General features: G+C 46.7%; 1 protein-coding gene across 4 annotated transcripts in view; it reads left to right on the forward strand.

The window, feature by feature from the left end:
* The first annotated feature begins 2,264 nt into the window (after nt 1-2,264).
* The window catches only part of Yipf1 (Yip1 domain family member 1), a 32,613-nt gene continuing 8,955 nt past the window's right edge, over nt 2,265-25,922 (forward strand). The window contains exons 1-9 of one of the 4 annotated variants that reach the window (XM_075945298.1): nt 2,299-2,402; nt 2,645-2,713; nt 3,452-3,530; nt 5,661-5,824; nt 11,228-11,308; nt 12,135-12,222; nt 17,676-17,792; nt 22,846-23,012; nt 23,353-23,535. In XM_075945298.1, coding sequence (XP_075801413.1) covers nt 3,500-3,530; nt 5,661-5,824; nt 11,228-11,308; nt 12,135-12,222; nt 17,676-17,792; nt 22,846-23,012; nt 23,353-23,535 — 831 coding nt within the window. In that variant the 5' untranslated portion in view covers nt 2,299-2,402; nt 2,645-2,713; nt 3,452-3,499. The other 3 variants (XM_075945296.1, XM_075945299.1, XM_075945297.1) reach the window with 3 other exon arrangements.

Here is a 25,922-nt window from a genome sequence, read left to right on the forward strand (position 1 = left end):
GCAGGCAGATATCTGTGAGTTTGAGGCCAGCCTGGTCTACAAGAGCTAGTTCCAGAACAGGCTCCAAAGCTACAGAGAAACCCTGTCTCGAAAAACCAAAAAAAGCAGAGTAAGTCTCCTTCACAGCTTCCGCAGAGGCTCTGCAGTGTTCACAGTGCCCCTTGAAGGGCAGCTGGCTGGCTGACCCTTCTTTCTCAAGGCTTCCAATGACATTAAGAAAAGACAGTCTTCGGGGTAAGCATTGGTGTCACACACTTTTAAACCCAGCACCCAGGAGGCAGAGGCAGGCAGATCTCTATGAGTTCAAGGCTAGCCTGATCTATGAATCTAAGAAGTGAGTTCCAGTACAGCCAGGGCTGTTACACAGAGAAACGCTGTCAAAAAAAAAAAAAAAAGCTGGCTATGGTTACACATGTCTGTAACCCCAGTCTTTAGGGGCTGTGTGGAGATAGGCTAAGGCTTTTCTAGCTATCCTAGCCAAAACAATGAGTTCCTCCTAGTTCAGGGGCAAACCCTGTCTTAAAAGAATAAGATAAAAGATGATGGAGGATGCCTGATGCTCAGTTCTGGCCCAGCGCCAGGTGAGGGATATTGTCCTTCAAACTGTGGGGGTGAGGTCCCCACCTAGGACACTGCTCATGGTTCCCCACCAGAGATAGACGAGAAGACTCTTGCTGAAGCCACCACAGATAGGGTCATGGGACACGGAGAATTGAAGGAGATACTGACCTCAGTTTCCTGCCTACTGTCTAGTGTGCATAGCACTGTGCTGGCTGGTATTTTGTCAGCTTGACACAAGCTATGGTCATCTTGGAAGAGGGAACCTTACATGAGGGGTTCCCTCCATCAGATTGCCTGTAGGCAAGTCTGTGGGGGCATGTTCTTGATTAATGATTGATGTGGGTGGGTCCAGCGCACTATGGGTTTTGTCCCCCCTCCCCCCCCTCCGGGAAGTGGTATTGGGTGCTATATATAAGAAGGCAGGCTGAGCAAACCATGTGAAGCAAGCCAGTAAGCAGCACTCCTCCACAGCTCTGCTGGAGTTTTTGCCCTGGCTTTCCTCAGTGATGGGCTTGAAGGGTGGTCAAGCTTGCAGCATCGCTCCAAGAATTAGAGGTTCTGCCTGGACAAAGCCTGATCAGGATGTCTGTTCAAAAACAACCCTTTCTTGTGGCGGGGTGTGGTGGTGCGCACACTCAGGAGGCAGAGGCAGGTGGATCTCTGTGAGTTCGAGGCCAGCCTGGTCTACAGAGTGAGTTCCAGGGCAGCCAGGGCTACACAGAGAAGCCTTGTTTCAAAAAACCTTTTATTATTATTATTTTTTTAAAAAAGCCCCTTCATATGAATTATAATGACTAATGTGTTATTACATCTGACTGCTCACCAGTTAAAAAACCATTATCAACAATAATTAACAAGCAGAGTATGTTAGAAGTCAAATGGGAAGTACCCTGTGTGGTGAGGCCAAAGACACTGGTCTCTTTGTGTGGGTTGTGAATCAAGCGTCTGCCGTTTACACTGCTCCAGACAGTGAGAACTATATATAGACCCTTTCAGTCTGCGTTAGAGCCGTGAACAGTTAACTGTGTGCTGCCGCCCTTGCCTGGTACTGGCAACCCAGAGAATAGAATCAATCATTCCAGGTCTCATTCCAAGTCTCTGTTCTCAAAGTGTTCACGGGCTGGCAAAGATGAGCAAACAGTAGCAATTTAGGCGAGCATTGCTAGGGCAGAGGGAAGCCCAGGGCATTAACAGAGCAACAGGAGGAGAAGGTAGCTTCCTCTATGAGGAGGAGGCGGTCCCCGAAGTCCGGAGCAGCTCATAGACAGTAACCAGGTCCAGGCAGGAGACTGGCCAAAGGTTGCTTGCCAGACCACTCCAATGTTGCTGAGTCCTTCTGTTTGCCACACTTGGGTGGCACAGCTGAGGGAGACCATCCGTAGCCATCGCTCAAGCTCAAAGTGATCAGGAGGACTCCTTTTATTCAGAAGCCAGACTGCAATGGACCCTTTCTCGCTGGTTAAATTTTCCAGAGAAACCTGGAATTAGTGATCTATTTTTTTCTTTTCTCGATTATTTTTCATTGCTCTATTTTATATTTGCATAAGAAAAAGGTATAAATAGTGAGTAAAACACTCCCGAACTCCTGAGATTTCCCCTACTTGTGTCTGTCTCTTTAAGTCCTTCAGATGGGCGGGGCCGGCTGGTAGAGCTTTGCAGCTCGGAAGTCTTCCAGGGCTGCGCTGGCTTTAAGAGAGGGGGCGGTGCTCTGCCCGGAGGAGGCGGAGAAAACCCCTTCCCTCCCCCGGATCTCCGGCTTCCGGGAACCCGCTGGAAGGCCCTTAGAGCTGAGCATCCCAGGTCCCAACATTCCCTGGACAACTGGACCCTCTCCCTGCGAGGTGAGGCCGTCGGGGCTTCTGGGCCAGTTGGGAAAACCTCCTGCCTGCCCGGGCCACTTACTGCTCAGCATTCCTCTCCCCAAGCCGGCCTGTACATCCCCTGGGTCCCTGGCTTCAGGGTCGCCAGCCAGCACTCAAGCCTACAAATTGCCCGGCTCTATGCTAAGCACCCTATAGGCACTATACCTTACACTCACTATCTTACTGCATGGTCTAGACACCATCATGAACCCATTTTACAGATGAGGAAGCTGAGGCCTCGAGGAGCGCACACACAGCAGAGAAGCAACAGAATCGGGACTCAAACCCAGGTCTGTCTGACCCCAGCATCTAAAACTGGCTGCCTTGGAGTGCCTTCCCCATCACTACTTCCAAATCCTAGTTCCCCTTCTACTTGCTTCCATCCCCAGGCTTCACCTGGTCCCTAAACCCTTGCAGCCAGTCTGTTTTTGGTTGATATGGGGCCTCTTGTAACCCTTACAGGCCTCACCAAGTAGCTTTGGTAACCTTAAACTTCCCGATTCACTTTCCTCCACCTGCTAGGTGCTGGGATTACAGGCATACACGAGATTTTGCAGGTCCTGGGTATTGAACCCAGGACTTCCAGCATGCTAGGCAAGCTCTCTTTCAAATGAGCTACAACTCTAGCCTTCAGTTCCTTTATAACAGTTTCAATAATATCTGATGTTTAGACGTAATCCTTAAATAAACTCCCAGAAGCCCCTGAAATAAGCAAGGGAAGGCTTTTGTGGCAGGGGAGATTGTCCCCAAGCACGGTCAGAGTCCCATTCGGAGACTCACATGGCGGAAGGAGAGAACTGATTCCCATCACCACACGAAGTGTGCATACAGTTTTAATTTTTAAGTCAGGCACTCACTGTGTAGAGCAGGCTGGACTTAAGCTCATAGAACTCTGCCTGCCTCTATCTCCGAGTGCTGGGGTAAAGGTTTGTGCCAGCCGCTGCAGCTGGCTATAGAGGTTCCTTTTACTGTGATTTCTTTCTGTAGATCGTTCCGTTTTCCTAAGCTTCTGTATTTCTTTGTTTTAGACCCCTGGAAATTCTCTTCCTCATCCGTGGGAAAGAGCCTCTGGCTGAATGGCAGCCGCAGATGACCTACAGTTTGAAGGTATGGCAGTGGGTGCCCACCTTTGTCCTGCGGTCATGGCTTCCGCAGCCACGGCAGTGGGTTTTATTATTGACACATACATTAAAGGATTTTATTTCAAACATCGTGGTAAGAAGCTGTTGGCCACACCCAGGTTTTTCTAGTTTGACCGTCCCAGCTGTTCATTTTCCTCACAGAATTCTTCTGATTGGCAGCAGGCATCATGACCTGGGCATAGCGGTTGCCTTGTGTTTTCTAACCACTCGCTGTACAGATGCTGTTGTAAATATTCGCGAGTGACAACTTATGTAATCCTTCTTATTTCGAGTTTATAAAGTAATCTGTCTTTTTGGTTTTTTTGGTAAGGTAACTGAGGCAAAGAAAAATCCAGCTCTCTGCCTGAGAGTCATACAGTTAATAAACCAGACAGCCAGGACTTGAACCCAGGCAGGGTGACATCACAGACTCTCCACTGTCTGAGGAAGACTTGATGTTTGCCAAACACTGTCACAACCGTAATTCTCTACCTTGTATTTGACACCCATAAGAGCACTTGCTGCTCTTTCAGAGGACCTGAGTTGGGTTCCCAGCACTCATCCACATCAAGTGGCTCTCAACTGCCTGCAAATCCAATTCCGGGGGATCTGATGCACCGTTTTGTCCTCCAGAGACACCCACACACAGGTGGCATACACTCACCCAAACACACACACAAACATAAATAAAAGTAAATCAAGTGTCCAGCTATTCCGGCTGTTTCTCACCCCCTTTTCATCCCATCAGGTTCAAGGTACATGGTCGTCTTTGTCATTGTGTGCCTAAATTACAGCCCTGCCTTCTCGGGCTCCTTGTTTCCCATCTCATCGGAAGCGGAAGCTTGGAAAACCAGCCTCCACTCGCTGCCTCTGATCTTTTCATTATGCTTTCTTAGCCCATGTCCTTCTCCTCTCTTCCCTTGCCACACCGAGCTTGTGACCTCATAGAGTCCCAGCTAAGGGCCGTTGTGCTGTTTTCTGTTGGAAGTCATCTTCCAGAGAGTTCACTCTGCTCCTCCTCGCTTTCTTCAGCTCTCGCTCCACTGAAGAGCCCTTTGTTGGCCATGCTACCTAGAAGTACAGTGCGAGGAAGTGCAGGTGTTGTGAATGATGTTTGCAAAGCCTCTGGGGATGGAGGAAGGTTGTTTAAGTTTTTTTTTCTCTCTTTAGAGGGCTAAAAGTTGGCCTGTGTTCCAGCTCATAGACTGGGCAGTGGAGGTTGTTAGCCTGAGGTGATTTGAGAGGAGGCCAGCAATGCTGAAGATGAAGCTATAAAAAATGGATACTAAGGACTCTGGCTTCAGGAAAGAGCATGTGGTACTGAGGATAGCATGGAAGGCTGTTCTGAGATGATAGGGTGGAGTTCAGGAGCCTTCCAGAAGTCATTGTACTAGGAAAAGATGGAAGCAAAGGAACTTCTGATAAGTCAGAATGTAGAGGCAGACAGAAAGCATTACTGTCAGAAGTCTCACCATCCCAGCCTTGCTTAAGGGGCTGAGGTTGACGAAAGTACCTAGCTCAGAGGAGCGTCTGTGGGTTATTGTGGCAGGAATACACAGCTCACACTCCAGAGGGTCTGTGGGTCATCATGGCAGGAACTCACTGTGTAGCTCTGGCTGGCCTTGAGCTCACAGAGATCTGCCTGCCTCTGTCCCCTCCTCCCCCGCCAAGTACTGGGATTAAAGGTGTGCACTCATACCCAGCTATAAGCTGAGTGATTTCTATTCTATTGTTTCCACTTTGTTCTTGGTCCTCATGGTTTCTATGGTGATTATATAGGACTTACTTAAATCAGAGATGTTCAGATGGATCCGGTACACTACTAAAGACTTTAGATAATGCTCCCCATTTCCCTTCTTCACCATGTTGTGTGCTCAGGTGGATCTCGAATGAAACCCTCCAGCTTCAACCTCCCTAGTGCTGAGCTTGTTTTCAAAGCCTCTTCTGCTTGTCGTAGAGCAGGTCCGTAGCAGAACAGAGATGATAAAGAAGCATGAGGGCCGGAAGCCGGGTCCCTAGGCATGCTGGACGTGCGTTCTACCCTGAGCTTCACCCCGAGCACTAGGGCTGTGAGTATGAAACGGTCTTCAGGCCTCTGTGCTTTGCTTGGTTTCAGAATTTGGCGATGGAGCCACTTTGCTAGCAGCAAATCCAGATGCTACCACAATAAACATCGAGGACACCGATGAGACTTCCAAACCCCACCCCAGACCCCGAGGAGGCTCCGGAAGGGAAGAGGACGATGAGCTGCTGGGAAACAATGATTCCGATGAGACTGAGGTTTGAACTTACCGTTCAGTTTTGTTCCTTTTACCTTTCTCAGAGCTTAGCATCCATGCATTTACTCGTTACTTTTTGTGTGCCTGGTACAGTGCCAGGCGGTGGTGACCCAAAGGTGTGTGACCTGTGACATCACTTTGTGGGGGAAACAGACAGGTAAACAGGCCATCACCTGTGGGAAGCACTTGTGTGTGGGGTGTGGGTCAGGGGAGCAGAGGGGAGGTTAAGGAAGACTTCCTGGGGTCAGAGGCACCTGGCTAAACCTACTGGAAGAGGAAAGATGGCAAGGGGGATGGATGCAAAGGGAACAGTCTTAGTAAGACGCAGAGGTGTGAAAGAGCATGGTGAGGGCTGGAACAGCCTCGTCTTCTGCGTTGGAGCGAAGGGTCACAAAGGCTGGAGGTGAAGCTGCAGACAGGCCAGGACCTAGTTTGTTCTCATACATTCTGAAAATCATCAGGAGCCAGTGGACGATCCAAACAATCTATCTGGATGAGTTTAAAGATAATTTAGAATTGGTGCCCTTAAATAGACGTTGGAGGGAGACAGACTAGAGTACAGAAGACTTGAGAGAACCAAGCAAAATAGTCTTGACCAGCAGCAGTGGGAGTGGACTCGGCAGGACTTGTGAAGTGGTGTAGGTGAAGGAGAGAGCAAAGGCTGCAGAGAGACATGGAGGCCTCGGTCCATGTCTCTCTGGTGTTTACGTCGAGTGGGTCTTTGTGACCATGGGCACAGTTGGAGTGTGTGAGGGGAATAGTAGTTCTTCATGAAGTATTCTACACATTGAATTATGCCCACAACTCTTGAGAGGGACACTTGCTCAGTATGTAGCGTTGGCTTCACCGTGCAGCTTTTGGGCACCACCACCAGCCTCGTGGGTCCTTTGTCACAAGTAGGATGGACACCAGACACTGACTAGCCCTGCAGTGACTGGAATGTGAGTCCGTCAATGGAAAGACATCCAGGAGACTGCGGAGAACTGGGGTTGGAGAAGTGGGCCGCGGGCTGCCCCACTGGGAGAGTGGCCAGGAGCAAGGGCTTACATCTCATTTGGAGGGAAGATTTTAACTGTCGTGTGTTCTCTGAGAAAGGACAGAAACTCCGTGTAGATATGCAGCCGTGCTTGTGGCTCAGCACGTGATTGTGTGTGCGTTATAGCTCCTGCTGGCGGGGCTCTTAAAATGCTGCTGTTTTACTTCAGCGTGTAATGAAGCTCGGGGAAGCCTGCATGGTTGTGTGTACCTGACATCAAGGTGCTCTAGAGGATGAGGCAGGAGGATTGAGAGTTCAAGGCCAGCTTAGTGAGGGCTACAGAGTGAGACTATCTCAAAGACAAAAGTAGGAAAGTCTAGGGACAGTCCTGTCCTTGGTCAGAATGAGTGGCACAGGTGTGGTGACTGGTCTGAACCAGTTTGCCCACAGCTTCCTGTTCTTGTTTTTATTTGCCTTCTTGCAGACTGCTTGCAGTTCCCTGCCTCACGCTCTTCTTAGAGGTTTCCAGAGTGTTTACAGAGGCCAGGACAGAAGATGGGTTACTAACAAAATCATAGCCATGCGAGGGCCAGCCTCAGGGGGTAGAAACCAAGTTGGAAGAACAGGACAGTTTTCAACCAAGTGGCCTTTGGGTATGTGACTGAGTACCTAAAGAGAACCGAGTACTCTAGAGAGAGGTGGCTCAGAGCACTTGCTGCTCTGCTAAAGGACTAGCATTTGATTCCCAGCACCCCTATTAGGGGACCCCAATCTACCTATACCTGCAACTCTGGGAGATCCAACACCTTCTCCTGGTGTTTGTGAGTACCTGCGTGAATGTGGTAAACACACAGATATTCATAAACAAGACTAAAATTTTTTAAAAAATCTAAAAAGTTAAAAAAAAGAACCAAATATTTAGTCCTAGGGTAGAGCACAGAAAAGAATTCAGCTGGGCAGAAGGCTAAATGAAGATATTTATGCTTTTGTGTGACCTGTGACCATCAACCATCAAAGAGCACAGCATGAAGGAATAGCTTCTATTATGGACCCAAGCCCTGACATCAGGACCCTCTGTAGACCTAAAGACCTTTGTAGTTACTAATTCCAGATAATTCAAATATAGGCATTCAAAGGAGACAACAGAAAGTTAGCTTATCCAGCTGAAAAAATATTTATCAAAATAACATAATTGCAGCTGGGCATGGTGGTACATGTCCTTAATCTCAGCACTCAGGAGGCAGAGATAGGTGGATCTCTGTGAGTTTGAGGCCAACCTAGTCCTCAAAGCGAGTTCCAGAACAGCCAGAGTTGTTACCCAGGGAAACTCTGTCTTAAAAAAAAACAACAACCAAAACAAAACAAAACCACAGTGGTAACTTGGTAAGAAGAACTCGAAGTCCATTTGTAGAAGAGCCAGTAGAATTGGATCCAAGCTTTTCATGGGTGTAGGTAAAGTTACAAGGAAGTGACTAGAGATTGTTGGAATCCATCAACTTTTCTCACTCAACACTAGACATTGGTGTTCTTTTTGAGCAGATCCTAAAATAAACAGCTGACATAACTCTCCCATTGTCTTATTTCATTTTATTTTCCTTTTTTGAGACAGGGTCTATGTAGTTCTGGCTGGCCTGGAACTCGGAGGTCCACCTACCTCTGCCTCCTGAATGCTGGGATTAAGTGTGGGCCACCGTGGCCAGCGATCAGTCTCTATTAGATTTGCTTTTTCTTCTCACTGATTTAAAATCTTATTACGTTTTCCATCTTCTACTGTGCTTTCCTGTGTTTAAGCCTGAGAAGGTGGCCCAAAATATCCTTTTTCCTCTAATGTTAAGGTTAGTTGAGGTCCCTTAGGGTTGTTTAGAGCCTGTGAGAAGCCCGTTGGCTCTGTTAACCTTTGTTGTGTGTTGGCTCTTCTGCTGGGACATACCAGAGTCTCATGGCCATGTCGTTCCTTGGAAGCATGGGTATTCCCTTTTCAGTGACCCTCCTCTTTGCAGAATGGCTCCTGGTTAGAGACCAGCCTCAGACAGCTGCTGACCAAGAGGACTGGTGACTTGCTGGGGCTGCAGACCCCTTTAGAGGGAGCCCCACATCCTCAGGGTGTTGTCTGACTATAGGGGCCAAGCACTAAACATTGACTTTTCAAAAAAAAAAAAAATCCTTCTGTCTTTCTTGGCAGTGCTTCCAAGCTTTGGTTGTGGAGCACTGGGGTCAGTGCCTCCAGTCTTGAAGGGGAGTAGTGGGCTCTGGTTTTAAATTTTGTAGTTTTTATGGGCACAGGGGACACCTTGAGCTATAAAAAGAAACTAGATAGCTGCTTCCTTTAAGCCTGTAAAGTTTTTGGTGCAAGGATGTATTGGATAGGGACTGGAGAGATGGCTCAGTGGTGAAGAGCATTGCCTGCTCTTCCAAAGGTCCTGAGTTCAATTCCCAGCAACCACATGGTGGCTCACAACCATCTGAAATGAGATCTGATGCCCTCTTCTGGCGTGCAGGCAGACACACAGACAGAATATTGTATACATAATAAATAAATATTTAAAAAAAAAGGATGTATTGGATAGAATTGGTTTGGTTTGGTTTTTTGAGACAGGCCCTTGCTATGTGGCCCTGATTAGTTTGGAACTCATTGTGCAGACCAGGTTAGCTCTGAATTTTCGGCAGTCCTCCAGAGTGATGGTAGTATAGGCATGTGTCTCTGTACCCTGTTGGACAGAATTTTAATTTGGCTTAATTTTTTTCACTTTGGGGCCATCGTAACACAGAGCTGGGTCAGAAGTGGAGCCATAGTCCAGATAATTCAGGCCTCTGAGAGGAAACTTAAGGTGTTCACATTGTCACCTTTTAATTAATTAGGCTTTCATTATTATTATTACTATTATTATTATTTTGGTTTTTTTTGTGACAGGGTTTCTCTGTGTAGTCCTGGCTGTTCTAGAACTTGCTCTGTAGACCAGGATGACCTCAGACTCAGAGATGCACCTGCCTCATTGTTTTTCTAAAATCCATTTTTTTTTTTTTTGCTTCAGGACTGCCAGGATGGCTCCATGGGTCAGGTGCCTCCTGCACAAACCAGGTAGCCTGAGTGTGATCTCTAACCCATGCAAAGGTGGAAAGAAAGGAGAGAAGCAACTCCACAGAGTTGTCCTCTGACCTCCATGCACCCTTCCTGCACAAAAGAAATGAATAAATATAAAAAACTTTTGTTTTGAGACAGTGTCTCTTGTAACTCATGCTGCTTTTGAACCCATTGTGTACTGAAGCTGGCCTCAAAAACTTCTCATCCTCCTGCCTCTGACTTCTTTGTTTCAGAATTACAGGCACATACCACCATTCCTGGCCACATTATTTATTAAGAGGTTACTTTTTTATCAAATTATAAAATATTAAATGACATAAGTAATTAATAATTTCATGGATGGGTATGATGGGCATATTGCAACCCCAGCGCTCCTAGCCATTAGGGAGGTATAGGCAGGAGAATCTAAATCTAAGGCCAGCCTGGGCTACATAGCAAGACTCTGTCTTAAAAAAAAAACCAAGCAAACAAAAACAAAAAGAAGAAACTGAAGCCAAAAGGAAAGAGAATAACCGTTATCCTTTGTTCTCATTTACAGAAAGACTTCCTAGGTGACTAATGTCCAATTCTTTCAATTATCAGAATGCCTCTTTCTTCCTGGAGTGTCAAGTGTTTGGGCAGGAATAATTACCTCTGCTTGAGGAAGACAGTATTTATTTAATTAAGAGCATGCTGACAAAGAATGGCACTGTTAGAAAGTGTGGCCTTGGAGGAAATGTGTCACTGTGGAGGCGGGCTTTGGGGTCTCATATGCTCAAGCCACACCCAGGGAGACAGTTTACTTCCTGTTGCCTGCAGCTCAGGATGCAGCCAGAGCTCTTAGCTTCTTCTCCAGCACGATATCTGTCTGTGCACCACCGTGTCCTGCCATGATGATAATGAACTAAATCTTTGAAACTGTAAGCCATTCCAATTAAAATGCTTTCCTTTATAAGGGTTGCCATGGGGGCTGGAGAGATAGCTCAGTGGTTAAGAGCACTGCTCTTCCAGAGGTCCTGAGTTCAATCCTCAGCAACCACATAACTGTCTGTAATGAGATCTGGTGCCCTCTTCTGGCCTGCAAGCATACATGCAGGCAGAATACTGTATACATATTAAATAAATAAATCTTATTTTTTAAAAAAAGAGTTGCCATGGTTATGGTGTCTCTTCACAGCAATAGAAACCCTAAGTCACATGGGATCCAATGCCCTCTTTTGATGTGCAGACATATATGCAAACAATGTATAAAATATATGCATTTATATGAATTACAAATATATATAAATATATGTGTAAATAATTAAAAGAAAAATAAATTGGGAAGTCTACTTGGAGTTAACCATGTTTCCCTTCCCCTCTGACAGTTGCTTGCTGGCCATAAGAAAAGCTCTCCCTTTTGGACATTTGAATACTATCAGACATTCTTTGATGTGGACACTTACCAGGTTTGTGAACTGGCTTCACTCTTTCTTTTCTTTTCTTTTTTTTTTAAATTTATTTATTTATTAAGGATTTCTGCCTCCTCCCCGCAACCGCCTCCCATTTCCCTCCCCCTCCCCCGATCAAGTCACCCTCCCTCATCTGCTCGAAGAGCAATCAGGGTTCCCTGACCTGTAGGAAGCCCAAGGACCGCCCACCTCTATCCAGGTCTCCTAAGGTGAGCATCCAAACTGCCTAGGCTCCCCCAAAGCCAGTACGTGCAGTAGGATCAAGAACCCACTGCGATTGAAATAGAAAACACTATCCTGAGTGAGGTAAGCCAGACCCAAAAAGAGGAACATGGGATGTACTCACTCATATTTGGTTTCTAGCCATAAATAAAGGACATTGGGCTTATAATGCATGTTCCTAGAGAAGCTAAGTAAGAAGGTGAACCCAAAGACAAACACATAGGCATCCTCATGAATATTAACCTTCATCAGGCGATGAAAGGAGACAGAGACAGAGGAGCACGGGACAGAAATCTCAAGGTCCAAATCAGGAGCAGAAGGAGATGGAGCACGAGCAAGGAACTCAGGACCGCGAGGGGTGCACCCACACACTGAGACAATGGGGATGTTCTATCGGGCACTCTTTATTTTCCATTCTGAGATAGAGCAGCCATCATGTGAGAGCCGCTGTACTGGAAGTGGCCTTCCTAAACACAAAGGCTCACTGCACATAAAAACGCTGTGAGAAAAGCTGAAATGATGAGCTTAGTTGCTTAGTTGCATAGATTAAATCCTAAGGAAAATGAACCTTCAGCAGAATTACTGCTGTGTTACCTTGCAGGTCTTTGACAGAATAAAAGGGTCTCTACTGCCGGTTCCTGGGAAGAACTTTGTGAGGCTGTATGTCCGCAGCAACCCAGATCTCTACGGTATGTACGATGCCCTCGCTTCCCTCCCGCATCCTGCTAAGTTCCAGTAAACGTGGGGGTTGCCTGGAAGGTTAGAGAATTGCACTGCTAGTGGGGTGTACAATGTCTTATTGACTCTGTGAGGTTTAGTAACAATGTTTGCAGAGAGTTTTGGGGGAGAAGAATTTCATCTTTTGTGAGTGCTGCAGCTGCGTTAATCGTCCTTTATGTCTTCAGGTGACGTTGGTGTAGGCTTGAGGCAGGTGGGCCTTTCCAAGTTCTGTTGATTCTCCTCCATGGAGGGTTTGGTAGGGTGGGGTGAGTGTGCAGTAGGTTTTTGTGGTCTCAGGCATTTGGATATTTGGTCCCCAGTTTGTGGCACTGTTTGGGTGGGATTAGGAGGCGTGGCCTTGCTGGAGGAAGTTTGTCACTCAGGCAGGCCTTACGATTTCAAAAGCCATGTGCCATCTCCAGTTCGCTCTTTCTGTTTACTGCTTGTGGTTCAGCCTGCGAGCTCGCAGCTGTTTGGCTTGCCTGGTGCCACGCTTGACCGCTGTGATGGCGATGGACCATAAGCCTGCTTGAGCCTTCTGTGAGTTGCCTTGGTAATGGTGTTTTAGCACAACAGTAGAAAAGTAACCAGTCCAGGTCTGGCTTTGTTACTCACGTACTGAGTTCCTTCTCAGCTACCAGGGTGTGTGTGTAGGGGGGGAGGTGAGGGGCGAGACAGTGGCTCTCCATTGAGAGTCTAAAGCAGGGATGGGCTAAGGAATGGGTGTAACCCCTGACTGCTTTGCTATCTGAGGAAAACACAGAGGCTCACCCAGGGCTCCTGAGGAAAGGACTGCACACCATGGCCTTTTGTCTTTGAGGGGAGATGAGGCAAGAAGGCAGCGCTGTTCTTTCCTTGGACTCCTATGCTGGGCTTCCCGTTCTGAGGGCAGCTCTTCTCCTGCAGTTAATGTTTTCTGGAAATGTCCTCACAGCTGCCCAGAGGTGTGTTTCCTAAGGGAGTAAATCCAAACCAGGCTGGCAAGATGGCTCATGGGTAAAAGTGCTTGCTGTGCAAGGCTGGTGTCCTTATTTTGATATTGAAAAGCCAGTGGTGGAAGGAAGGAACCAACTCACAAACGTTGTCCTTTGCCCTCGTGCGTGTCCTCACGTGGGACACTCTGGATGTGTGTGAAGACTCAGTTGACATTGGGAATCTTTCTCTGTTGCTTTTCACTCTTTTCTTTGAGGCAAGCAGGATCTCTGTAGTCTTAGAGTGAGATCTGTAAGCATCAGCACGGATAGATCTGAGAATAATGACGAATAAGCTGATGAAGGGTAGGAATGCTGTTGTTGATATCACTAACAGTTGATTGTACACGCTCCCGTGAGCACCATATGTGAGACCAGAGGTTAGCATTGGGTGTCTTCCTCAATTTCTCTTCCCTTAATTATTTGAGGTACCCCTCCTGCCCCCATCTCCCCAGCACTGGCTGGTCACAATCCCGGTACCCCTCCTGCTCCTGTCCCCCAAGCACCAGCTTGTAGCTAGTGTTTCTCTGTCCCACCTGCCAGCTCCCAAAAAACCACATGGAGATTTTTTATTAATTATGGAAACTTAGTCAATAGCTTAAGACTTGTTTCTAATTAGCTCTTATAACTTAAAGTAACCTGTTTCTATTAATCTATGTGCTGCCATGTGGCTTTATCACCTCATCGACATAGTGCCCATACTGCCCGCTCTCTGTCTCATAGTGTCTCTGTCCTTCTTTTTCCCAGCATCCTCTGTGCCTGGATATCCTTTCTAGCTATTGGCTGTTCAGCTTCTTATTAAACCAATTGAGTAACATATCTTTACACAGTGTAGGTCAGATATCTTGCTACACAGGCTAGTCATAATTCCAGTCCCCCTCCTACCTCTGTCTCCCTAGCACTGGCTGATCACAATCCCAGTCACCCTCCTGCCCCATCTCCCCAGCAGTGGGATTACAAGTGTACATGGTTGTGTGTGGCCTTTCACATGAGGGTAGGAAATGAAATTCGGACCCTTACACTTTCACATCAGATATGTTACTGAGCCATCTCCCCAGCCCTATAAAAAGATACTTTTAAAGCAGTATATGTACACCTGTTTGTTTTATTATTCTTTGCTCTTTTCTCTGTTACAAATATTTCACAATATAAAATTAATCATATAATACATTATATTATCAATATTTTATTAATCCATATAGTATATATTAAAACATATTGACTATGATAAAATTAATATGTAATAGTTTAAAATGTGCCCTTAATTATAAATGTAACTCAAATTAAGGTTTCATCCCACGTCCACCACGTAAGAGTTGGGATTTGGGAGGAAGGGGGAGAGAGAAGGCAGAATGAAGCTGCCTGGCAGAAGCTGGAGTGAGTGTACATTGCATGACACTGGAGCAGGTAGCTGGAGAGGGTACTGAGCCTTGATCATTGTGGGTCTTTTCTGTCAGCCAGAGGGATTTAGATTTTTGTTCATAAGCAGTTGGAGGTTCATTAAAAGTCTGCAGTTAGTAGAGAAGGTATGTAAAAATACCTCAGAAGACACCTTAGAGCTAGGGCAGATTTCTTGCTTCTGTCCGAGGGCGAGTGTGTGCATCTGAGTTAAACTGGCAAAGTGCTAGGCAGGTATCAGTGACCTTTTAGGCCTGACGTGTCTGGGTTATTAGCTTAGGGCTCAGGACAGCCAAAGAACAGCAGGCAAGGCTCCATGGGCACAGTGGGCTCCTGGTCCACAGCATCTGCATCTGTGACTCAACCAGCCGAAGCCCAGAAGTAAGTTTGGAAAGTACTGCATCTGTGTTGGACATACACACAGATTCTTTGTCACTATCCCCCGAGTGGTACAGGATGGCCGCCTTACACAGCACTGGCCCTGCCTTAGGTATTACAGGTAATCGGAAGGTGAGGGAAGGATGTGGGAGGCTGTGTGGAGATGATACGCAAGCAATGTATCCAGTTCCACAAAAGGACTTGAGCAGGGCAGGAGCCAATCCCCTGCTTATACAGAGGGGCGGCAGCAGAAGTGCCTCCCACACCAGGTTTCCTCTTGCAGCAAGATAAATCCCTCTGTCTAGCAGGACTCCTCCAGCCTCTACGATCTGGCCTTGTCTGTCTCCAGCCTCTGGTTGTCCCCTTGACCTTGAACAGTCTTCTCTTGATTTTGGTCTTTGTTCGTGCTGGTCCCTTTTCCTGATATCACTCTGTTCTGTCTCTTCCCTGGACTCTTGTTCTTCAGGTCCATCTTGGACATACTTCTCTCCAGGTTTGCCACCCTTCTGATGTGTCCCTGGCAGATGCTCAAGGTTAGATGTTGTATTGTAGCTCCCTGTGGTATCTTATGTACTACAGGCAGGAACTAGACCCCGACTGCACATTGCTGTGTGCTGAGTGCCTAGCTCAGGGCCTAGCAATAGTGTGCATTAGTAAATACTGGCAGCAAGCATGCTGTTCTTTGCTTTCAAGTTATGTGACACTATATTATTTGGCCACTTGTGTTCTTATGTTTGAATGGCCTAGCAAAACTTATTAATATTATTATTAATTATTATTATTACCATTACTTTATTGTATGTATATGGGTGTTTTGTCTGTGTATGTGTTGAGCACCACATGCCTGCCCATGATGCCTGTGAAGACCAGAGCATCACATCCCCTGGAACCAAAATTACAGACACTTGTGAGTGCTGGGAATCAAACCCGGGGCCTCTGGAAGCGCAGCCAATGCTCTTAACCACTGAGCCATCTCTCCAGCCCTTGCTAAGCTTTTTGGTAGTGGAGATTTTGTAGATTTTGCTTTGATTTTTGTGTCTCTGGTGGTGTAGGAAGTTAAAAATAATGCTGTGAGATTTGCCTGGACCGTGGCACAGCACCGGCACTCTTCGAGAGGAAGCAAGTGACTTGCGGAAATCGGGTGTTGGTGGCTCCTTGGGGTCGCTGATTACCCAGGTTCCCTTTCTTTCCCACCTTCAGGAGTCGAATACTTGCCTTTGAAAAGCCCTCATCCAGCTGTTATTCTCCCCAAATGCAGTAATTGTATTAATTTTATGATATTTCAAGGTGTCTGAAATTAGCTCTGAAGATACTGCCAAATATTAGTGAAAATGAAAAATTTAAATCTCTCAATTTAAAAACTGTCATTTTTTTCTGCATAGTAAATTACTTTTTGTATGTGTATGGTGTTGTGTGTGTGATATATATGTGTGTTGTGTGTGCACACATGCAGGCATGTGCACATGTGCATACATATGTGTGTGGAAATCTGAGGTGACACTGGCTGTTTTTTCTGGAATACTCTCTACCTTCGTTTTTTGAGGCAGGTTTCTCACTGAATCTGAAGCTCATCTCTTTGGCTAGTCTGCCTGTTCAGGGAGCCTCAGAGATCGCCCTGTTTCTGTTTCCTGCCCCTTCTCCCACCAGAATCTGGGGCTGCAGCACATGGTGTTGTGTGTGGTTTTCACATGGGTGCTGGGGAGCCCCACACAGATTGCCAGTCTCGTCTGGCAGAAGGGCTTCTCTGTATAGCCCTGACTGTCCTGGAATCCTCTCTGTAGACCAGGCTGGCCTTGAACTCACAGAGATCTTCCTGCCTCTGCCTCCTGAGTGCTGTGATTAAAGGTGTGCACCATCACTGTCCAATTTTTTTTTTAAAAAAATAAGATGTATTTGTTTTATTTTCTTATATGTATGAGTATTTTGCCTTTCCACATGTGTGTGTACCACAGACATACCGGGTACCTGCAGAAGTCAGAGAAGGGTGTTGAATCCCCCAGAACTTGAGTTATAGATGGTTGTGAGCTACTATGGAGGGCTGGGAATTGAACTCAGGTCTTCTGCAAGAGCAACAAGTGCTCTTAACTGCTATGCCATCTCTCCAGACCCCTTAATACTTTTTCTAGGTAGAAGGGGAAGAGGATGGTGTTAAAAAAATCAAGGATGGTGTTAAAAAAATCAAGTGGTGGCAGCCTGGTCTACACAAAGAAATCCTGTGTTAAAAAACCAAAACCAAACAGAGCAAATAAAGAACTCAAGCACACGATGAAAGGAGTTTCTGTTTTTCTGAGGTGAAAGTGGAAAGGGGCACAGCCAGATGTGTGTGCATGGACTATGTCGTCTGTATGGAATATGCACGCACATGCATGTACACGCGTATACACACAACCACTTATATATAGTGTTGACTGTTTCTGGCAGGATTCTCTAGGAACTGCTGGGAGCTCTTGGGATATAAGTGCTGGGCTGGAATGAGAGGGAAGAAAGCTTCTTGCTTTTTTCCCTGTATTCTCTTTTGAACTTGGAAGTATTATTATTATTTTTTTTTGTATGTATGCAGTAGCATCTTGTGGGCTGTCTGCTTGACTTGGAAATCACTGTGTAGACCAGGTTGTCCTCAAACTTGTGAGTGCCTCATCTCCTCTCTCTGTGTCTTCTTGTTGCTTTCTCTGCAGGCCCTTTTTGGATATGTGCCACCTTGGTCTTTGCCATAGCAATCAGTGGAAACCTTTCCAACTTCTTAATCCACCTGGGAGAGAAGACATACCATTATGTGCCCGAATTCCAGAAAGGTAGGTATAGTGTTTAAGTCATTTAAGGTATGGACTGTCTCTGTGAGCTTTTACCCTCTGAGCACAGCGTCCAGTCTCTAGGTGCCGCATCCCTGCTCTCAAATACAGCTCCACATCGCATCTGTATAATTCACAGTCCTCCCGACGATGGTAAAAATCTATTGCATATAACCCTTCCATCCTAAATGTATATTATTCAGTGGCACATATATATTAACAGTGTTGTAAATCTATATGATTTTTAGGGAAGCTGTCAGACTGAGTAGTGAGTGACTCGAGTTTATTCTAAAAATATACAAAATGACTAACACAGTGTGCATGAAGCTTGGCTGCAGCAGCGTTTGCATTATCTGGGGGCTACAAACAGCAGAGTCATTGTTCTTTATGTTCTGAAGGCTCAGCTAGCTAAGATGCCTGTTGCCACTAATTATAAGGCATCTCGAGCATCGTGGGAAAACAGTAACTGTGCCAAATGGGTGCCTGTCATGTTGGCGGTTTTGCTGACAAGTCTGCAGTGGTCAAGACTTGGAGAGGGCCACACAGAACGAGACCCCAGCGTGGGCTCGTAAACAACACTCTTGCTTTAAAATGTCCTTCTTTCTCTACCTCTTTTTTGATTTGTATGTGTATGTGTATAGTATGTGAATACGTGCCCATATATGAGTGTGAGCATGTGTGCCACATTACACACGAGGTCAGAGGTCATCCTGGGTGTTGGTCCTCACCACCTTGTTTAAGGTGAAGTTATGTTGACTGCTGCATGCTTCAGACTAGCTGGCCTGTCAGGTTCCAGGGTTCTCCTGTCTTCATCTCCCGTCTCATTGAAGGTGTACTAGGGTCAGAGATTCACACCATTGCATCCAGCTTTAATGGCATCTAGGGAATCCTAACTCAGTACTCAGCTTTGCCATCAGTGTTTGCCCACTGGACTGATTCCCGTCATTAAACTGCTTATCTTAAAAGCAATGACAACCACTATTTGGCAGTGAAAAGAAAACAGATTACAGGGACTTGCAGGTGACATCCAGCCCAAAGTGAGGAAAGTTGGCCTTATTAGATTTTATCAAGGCCTGGGTGTCCTTCCTTATGCACACCCTGCTAGGAGACTATGTGCAGCCTGGATAAGAGCCATAGGTCCCAGCTGTGCCATTCACTCACTTCTGTTCTGAGTCTCAGATTCCTCATTGGCCAAACAGAAATGCTAAAACTCACATAGTAGGGCTGGCATAATAATAAAGAGTTGAGCCAGGTGTGGTTGCTCACTCCTGTAAGAGGCCAGAGGATCAAGAGTCTGAGGTTAGTCCAGACAGGTGTTCTAGGACAACATGAACTGCACAGTGAGGCCTTGTTTCAGAGGAAGAAAGTTTTGGGTGTGTAAGTAGGTTAGAATAGTGGTGTGTGTGAAAGAAATTCAATAAATATAATTATTGCCATGTCTATGTGCGTGTCTATGTATAAAGGCTTCCATTAATGTGAGCGCATTCAAGTGTTCTTCCTTCTCTTTCTCCCCTTTATTCTATGTAAATTGTGTGTATGTGTGTGTGTGTATGTGAGGGGGGGGGAGAAGAGAGAGAGAGAGAGAGAGAGAGAGGGAGAGAGAGAGAGTCAGAGTCCATGTATCCTCCTTTTTCTCCCTTTTTGCTTTGTTTGTTTGTTTGTTTGTTTGAGACAGGTTTTTCTCTGTGTATCCCTGGCTGTCCTGAAATTTCCTCTCTAAACCAGGCTAGCCTAGAACCTAGAGATCCACTTGCCTCTGCCTCCCGAGTGCTGGAATTAAAGGTATGCGCCACCAGTGCTTGGCTCCCCTTTTACCTTCTATATACCTTTCTTCCCTTCTGTCCCTGTAAGCATAGAATCAGACATAGATTCAGTCCTAGTTACTAGAAAAGTCTTCATTTGACTGTAAAGTTAGGTCGTGTTCCCTGAGAGGCAGGGGCATTGCCTTCAGGTAGCTTACTGGTTGGCAGAACAAGACAGCGGCTATGTTGCTGTGAGTAGTTTAACCTCCACCCTGCAGGTTCATGTAGAGCTACCAACAGAGAAGAAAGAGTGGCCTACCCTGCCTGGGGAGGGCGCTGGAACACAGAAGAGTCCTTATTGTTGTTAGCCCTTTAGCTGGGCACCCAGTATCAGGAAGTGCTGGCTGATAGAGCAGGAAGGTGATCCTTGCTCTTTCCATGACCATTGGCTTGGTTGGGGAAGGTGCTTGCCTGAGTTCAGAAACCACAGCGGAAGGAGAGAACTGACTCCTGAAAAGGTGTCTGGTGGACACCACACCTACGCACACACCCACACACAGACGCACACACACACAAACACCACGTATACATTAATAGTAATTAAAACTCTTTTAAAAGTATGAGTCATATCTGAGGTTAGATTCTGCTCTGACCATTAATTGTGTCACTTTGATCAGAATGCTTGACATCTCTGGTCCTGTTTTCTTCCCTAAAAGGACGTAGATATGATACGAGATACTATGTCTATACACTAGCTAATAACATAAAGTGGGTAGTTCTGGTTTTTTAAACACTGAAATTTTTTTTAAAATTTAACTTTATGTGCATTGGTGTGAAGGTTTCAGATCCCCTTGAACTGGAGTTACAGACAGTTGTGAGCTGCTTTGTGGGTGCTGGGAATTGAACCCAGGTCCTGGAAGAGAAGCCAGTGCACTTAACCACTGAGCCATCTCTCCAGCACTGGTAGTTTTGATTTTTAACATAGTTTGCTGTATAGTTCAGGCCATAAAGTTGTCATTGTGTTGCCTTAGCCTTAGTTCCAAGTGTTGGGATTACACTCATGTGCTTAAATCATTAATAATAACTTAGATTATAATCCTTTGTGTGTGGTGTGATGTTGGGAATTGAACCCAGAGTCTTGACGTATTTGCCACTCAGCTTCATTCCCAGTCCTTGTTCTTTTGAGACAAGACTTTACTCGGCCCAGGTTGGCTTCTAGTTTACTGTGTATCTGAGGGTGGTCTTGAACTCTTGATCTTCCTGCCTTTACCACCAAAATGCTGGGATTACAAGCTCTGACACTATGCCTGGCCCAAAACCTTATTTATTTATTTATTTAGATAGATAGATAGATAGATAGATAGATAGATTGATTGATTGATTTTTTGAGATAGGGTCTCTCTGTATAGCTCTGAGTGTCCTGGAACTCACATGACTGGTCTTGAACTCACAGAGATCCACCTGCCTCTGCCTCCTGAGTGCTGGGATTAAAGGTATTCAGCACAATGGCCAGCCTCGTTTATTTATTTTTAAAATTTATTTATATAAACAGGTGTTTTGCCTGTATGTATGTCTGTGTACCACTTGCTTGCCTGTTACCCTAGGAGGTCAGAAGAGGGAATCAGATCCCCTGGGATTGGAGTTATAAATAGTTGTGAGCCATCGTGTGGGTGCTGGGATCACACCTGGGTCCTATGGAAGAGCGGCCAGTGTTATTAATTGCTGAGCCATCTCCAGCCCCCACATAACTCTTAACTGAATCTGTATTGTCGGTCAGTCCCTGCTCAGAATAGTTCTCACCTCTGTTGGCTTGTTTGATTTTCCTGATGGCCTCATAAGGTAATCTTAGTCCCATTTTGCAGACAGGAAACTGAACAGGAGTGTTTGGTAACTCTCCACCCAGAGTTACTTTGCCTTGGGTTAGAACCCGTGACTTGGAATCTGCTTTGCCTCAGACACCGTGTTGCCTCTCATAAAGCTCTGAGTGCAGGGTCTGATGTCCAACCACTGCTTAGTAAACAGTAGCTACAGCCAGGGTAGAATTTCCTTCTGCTTCTCTTTCCCACCCAAAGAAAAGGGATTCTGTCAGCAAAACTGTGCGTGGCTCAATCAGGGTATTCCAGCGTGAGAAAAAACTGCCATGGAGGGGCTGGAGAGAGGCTCAGAGGTTAAGAGTTCCTCTGTTCCTCCAGAGGTCCTGAGTTCAATTCCCAGCAACTGCATGGTGGCTCACAGCCATTTATAATGAGATCTGATGCCCCCTTCTGGCTTGGAGGCAAACTTAGAGGCAAAATGTTGTGCACATAATAAATAAATACACTTAAAAAAAAAAAACGCCATAGAGCCCTTAAAGACTCTGGACAATGGCATGCTCTCACCAGAGTCTGACCGAAATTGCTAGCATGGGCCTGTTTTTACAGGAGGTGCTAATTGAATTTTTTGCTGATTTTCACGTTGGCAGGGCATGTGCCTTGGCTTAGCATGCTCTAGGATTGTCACTCCAGTCCTGGGAGTTGGCGCTCTTCAGGAGAGGAGAGGAGACCAGGAGACCGTCCAGTGACGGTCCCCAGGAGCTGCTAACAGGCTCGTCAGCTGCCAACGCAGAGTTATTTATGCGGGAAGAAACGTAGCAGTGTGGCAGCCCGCCTGAGCCGGAGTGGCGGCCCGCCTGAGCCGGAACTCCATAATTTAGGGACCGATCGCAAGCTGGATGGCATGCAGAGCAGGCTAATCTCCACCCAGGGCATTTTAATACACTTGCTAAAGAAATCAGTGTCAGCTCTTGTTTGGCTAGGGAGGAAAATGTGTTCTTCCAGGGGAATCGTTGGATTTTATTTGATCTAAAAGCTCAGTGTACTTAGACACATTTAGAATGGCTCTCCCAAGTATTTCAGTTACATAATTCAGTTGTTTCAGTGACTAGTTTTTAGTCACTAAGATCTATAAAACCATACAGGAGACACTGGTCACCACCACAAAGGTACATGCTAGGGATTCATTAGATCGAAAAACATTTCTAAAGCACCTACTGTGTGCCAGATGCTGTGCCAGGACACAGACACAGAGCAGAAAAAGGGTGTGACACAGCCAAGTGGTGGTGGCACGCACCTTTAATCCCAGCACTTGAGGTGCGGAGGCATGCGGATCTCAGGGTTCAAGGCCAGCCTGGTCTACAGAGTAAGTTCTGGGACAGCCAGGACTATACAGAGAAACCCTGTCTCGAAAGAAAAGAACAAAGGCACGTGGAGCAGCCAGGTAGTGTGCTTGCTGAGGCTTCTCGGGGACGGAAGTATTCTGTCATCTGTCATCTGCAGTGTCCATAGCGGCCACCATCATCTATGCCTATGCCTGGCTCGTGCCTCTGGCTCTCTGGGGCTTTCTCATGTGGAGAAACAGCAAAGTGATGAACATCGTCTCCTATTCGTTTCTGGAGATCGTGTGCGTGTACGGCTACTCTCTCTTCATTTATATCCCCACAGCGGTGAGTACCGTGCCAAGTAGATCGAAAGATGCTGTTTCGGGTGGAAAAATTCAACAGAGTATCCCACGGGGCCTTGTTACTTCCAGCCTGCTGCTCCCCTGTCCCTGGAGGTTCCTTTTGAATTTAAAGAACAAGACGAATGGGTGCCAGGAAGGCAAGGGCTCTGGCTGTGTCAGGAGCCTTGGGTTAGCACCACCCCCCTGCGTGCTGGTAGCATGCTCTACGAAGCCGCATGGCAGTGCGTGCCCAGCTGCTGATGGGCTCAGTGGCTTTGTGAGTGTACGTCCTGGGAAGGAAGAGACACCCCGCAGCTTCAACCACATGCTCTCTCCTTTTCCAGGTACTGTGGATCATTCCCCAGAGAGCTGTCCGTTGGGTCCTTGTCATGATTGCCTTGGGCATCTCGGGATCTGTATTGGCAATGACATTTTGGCCAGCTGTTCGTGAGGATAACCGGCGCGTCGCCCTGGCCACCATTGTGACAATCCTGTTGCTCCACGTGCTGCTGTCTGTGGGCTGCTTGGTACGTTGTCACTGTACCCTCTTGGTGTGGTTTTAAACGTTTATCTATAGTGGATGTGCAAGTGTAGGCACGTGCACATGGTACATGTGTGGAGGTCAGAGGTCAGCTAGATTCAGTTCTCTATTTCCATCACATGGGCTCTGGGGGTCAGGCTCACACCAGCAGGCTTCCCCGCGAGCATCTTTACCTGACGAACCATCATCCAGCTCTCTGGGTATGCATCATACACAAATGTCAACACTTGCTTTGCAAAATCCTCAAGCTGTTAGGTGCAGTGGCTCTTTTCAAACTGACTCTGGGACCTAAGCATCAATATCGTCCTAGAAGGAAGGTGGCAAAGGTGCAAGGACTTGTATGTAGCGTGTGGCTTTCCTGGCTTCTGTGATGTGGTTAAGATTCAGTGTCTGGCCAGAGAGGGATGAGTGACCATATGTCTCTGTACAGGGCTGGGGGAGGGGCTCTGCCTGCTGGTGCCTTTTTGGTTTCCTGTCCATGGCTAGACAGATGTTGGACATCGATTGTCCTGAGAGTCAGACAAAACAATACACAGGAAGCATGTGACGTGACATAGAGCTTGTCCACTGACGACCTATAGAGCTGCTGTTTGTTTGTTTGGTTTTGGAGCCTGAGGAGACATGCCCAAGCTCTTGAGATACTGCAATGTCCCTCTGGACCCTCTGTCCTCTCTACTGCCTCCTATCGATGTCTTTTTCCTCCTCTGTGCTTTTAGCATTGTCAGGTAGGCTGAGGTAAGGAGGAAGGAAGGAAGGAAGGAAGGGAGGGAGGGAGGGAGGGAGGAAGGAAGGAAGGAAGGAAGGAAGGAAGGAAGGAAGGGCTGCTTTTTATTTTGGAGGGGGGTTAAAGGCCATTTTTTGTTTGTTTGGTTGGTAGGTTTGTTTGGTTTTTTGAGACAGGCTTTCTCTGTATAATAGTCCTGGCTATCCTAGAACTCACTTTATAGACCAGGCTGGTCTCAAACTCCCTGAGATTCTCCTGCCTGTACCTCCCAAGTGCTGGGATTAAAGGCGTATGCCGCCACCACCCAGCTGGAAATGCCATTTTTAAGTCTGTGAGGTCTAGAAAGGAGCAGGGCACATTGAACGTGGAGGAGGGAGTGCCATTATCATTATGAACACATTTCAGGGGCTGGAGACGGCTCGGCTGCTAAGAGCACTAGCAGCTCTTCCAGAGGGCCCGGATTCAGTTCTCAGCCCCCATGTGGAAGCTAACAGCCACCTGTAATCTCAGTTCCAGGGAATTCAGTGTCCTCTTCTGACCTCCGTGAGCGCCAGACACACATGTGGTACACATACATACGTATATGCAGGCAAAACATTTTACACATGAAATAAATAAATATGAAAAGAAGAGCCCGTTTTGAGGGGGTGGGGTGTGGCCTAATGGGTAAACTCGCTTGTTCTGCAAGCCCGAGGACCTGAATTTGAATTCCCAGCACCCACATAAAAAGTTGGTGTGTGGACATGGTGGCATGTACCTTCGGTCCCGGCTCTTGAGAGGCAGAGACAGGCAGATCTCTGCAAGTTCCAGGTCAGGGGGCTGGAGAGATGGCTCAGTGGTTAAGAGCACTGACTGCTCTTCCAGAGGACCAGGGTTCAATTCCCAGTACCCACATGGCAGCTCACAACTGTCTGAAGATCCAGTTGCAGGGGATATGACACCTTCACACCATTGCACATAAAATAAAAAGTTAAATAAACCATAAAAAATATTTAAAAAAAAAGTTCCAGGTCAGTCAGAGCTACATAGACCCTGATTCAGCATAGACCCTGATTCAGGAGGAAGCAAAGCTGGACTCCAGCACTGGAGGTTGGAGACAGGTGGATCCAGGGACCTCACTGCTCAGTCAGCCTTGCTGAGTGAGGGCTGCTATCTCAAACCAGTAAACGGAAAGTACATGATATTCTGTCCTGTTTGCTACATGAACGTAGCGTGTGTGACTCTATACACTTACTGCATATCACACACACAGACCCCAAACAAATCAAATTAAAATGTGAAAGAACCCATTTTGGGGTTGGGGATATAGCTCTGTGGATACAGTGCTCGCCAGCCTGCACAAAGTCCTGGGTTTGCTTCCCTGTGCCACATGAACTGGGTGTCATTGTGCAGGAGGAGTGAAACTTCAGCATTGTCTTCAGCTACATAAGGAGCTGGAGGCCAGCGTAAGCTGCAGGCCTTACCTTAAAAAGAAAGAAAGAAAGAAAAAGCCTGTGGTAGCTGTGTTAGGACCTGCAGGACCTTTTACTGCCCAAGACTCTCCCTTCTCAGGTAATGTACTGGAGGTAGAATTTTCTTGCCCATCTTGCTGCAGTAGAATTTTCTAGAAGAGAGACAATGAGATGAGGGATTGCTTGCTGCCAAGCTCC

Source organism: Microtus pennsylvanicus, chromosome 13, assembly GCF_037038515.1.
Source record: "Microtus pennsylvanicus isolate mMicPen1 chromosome 13, mMicPen1.hap1, whole genome shotgun sequence".
Taxonomy (NCBI): domain Eukaryota; kingdom Metazoa; phylum Chordata; class Mammalia; order Rodentia; family Cricetidae; genus Microtus; species Microtus pennsylvanicus.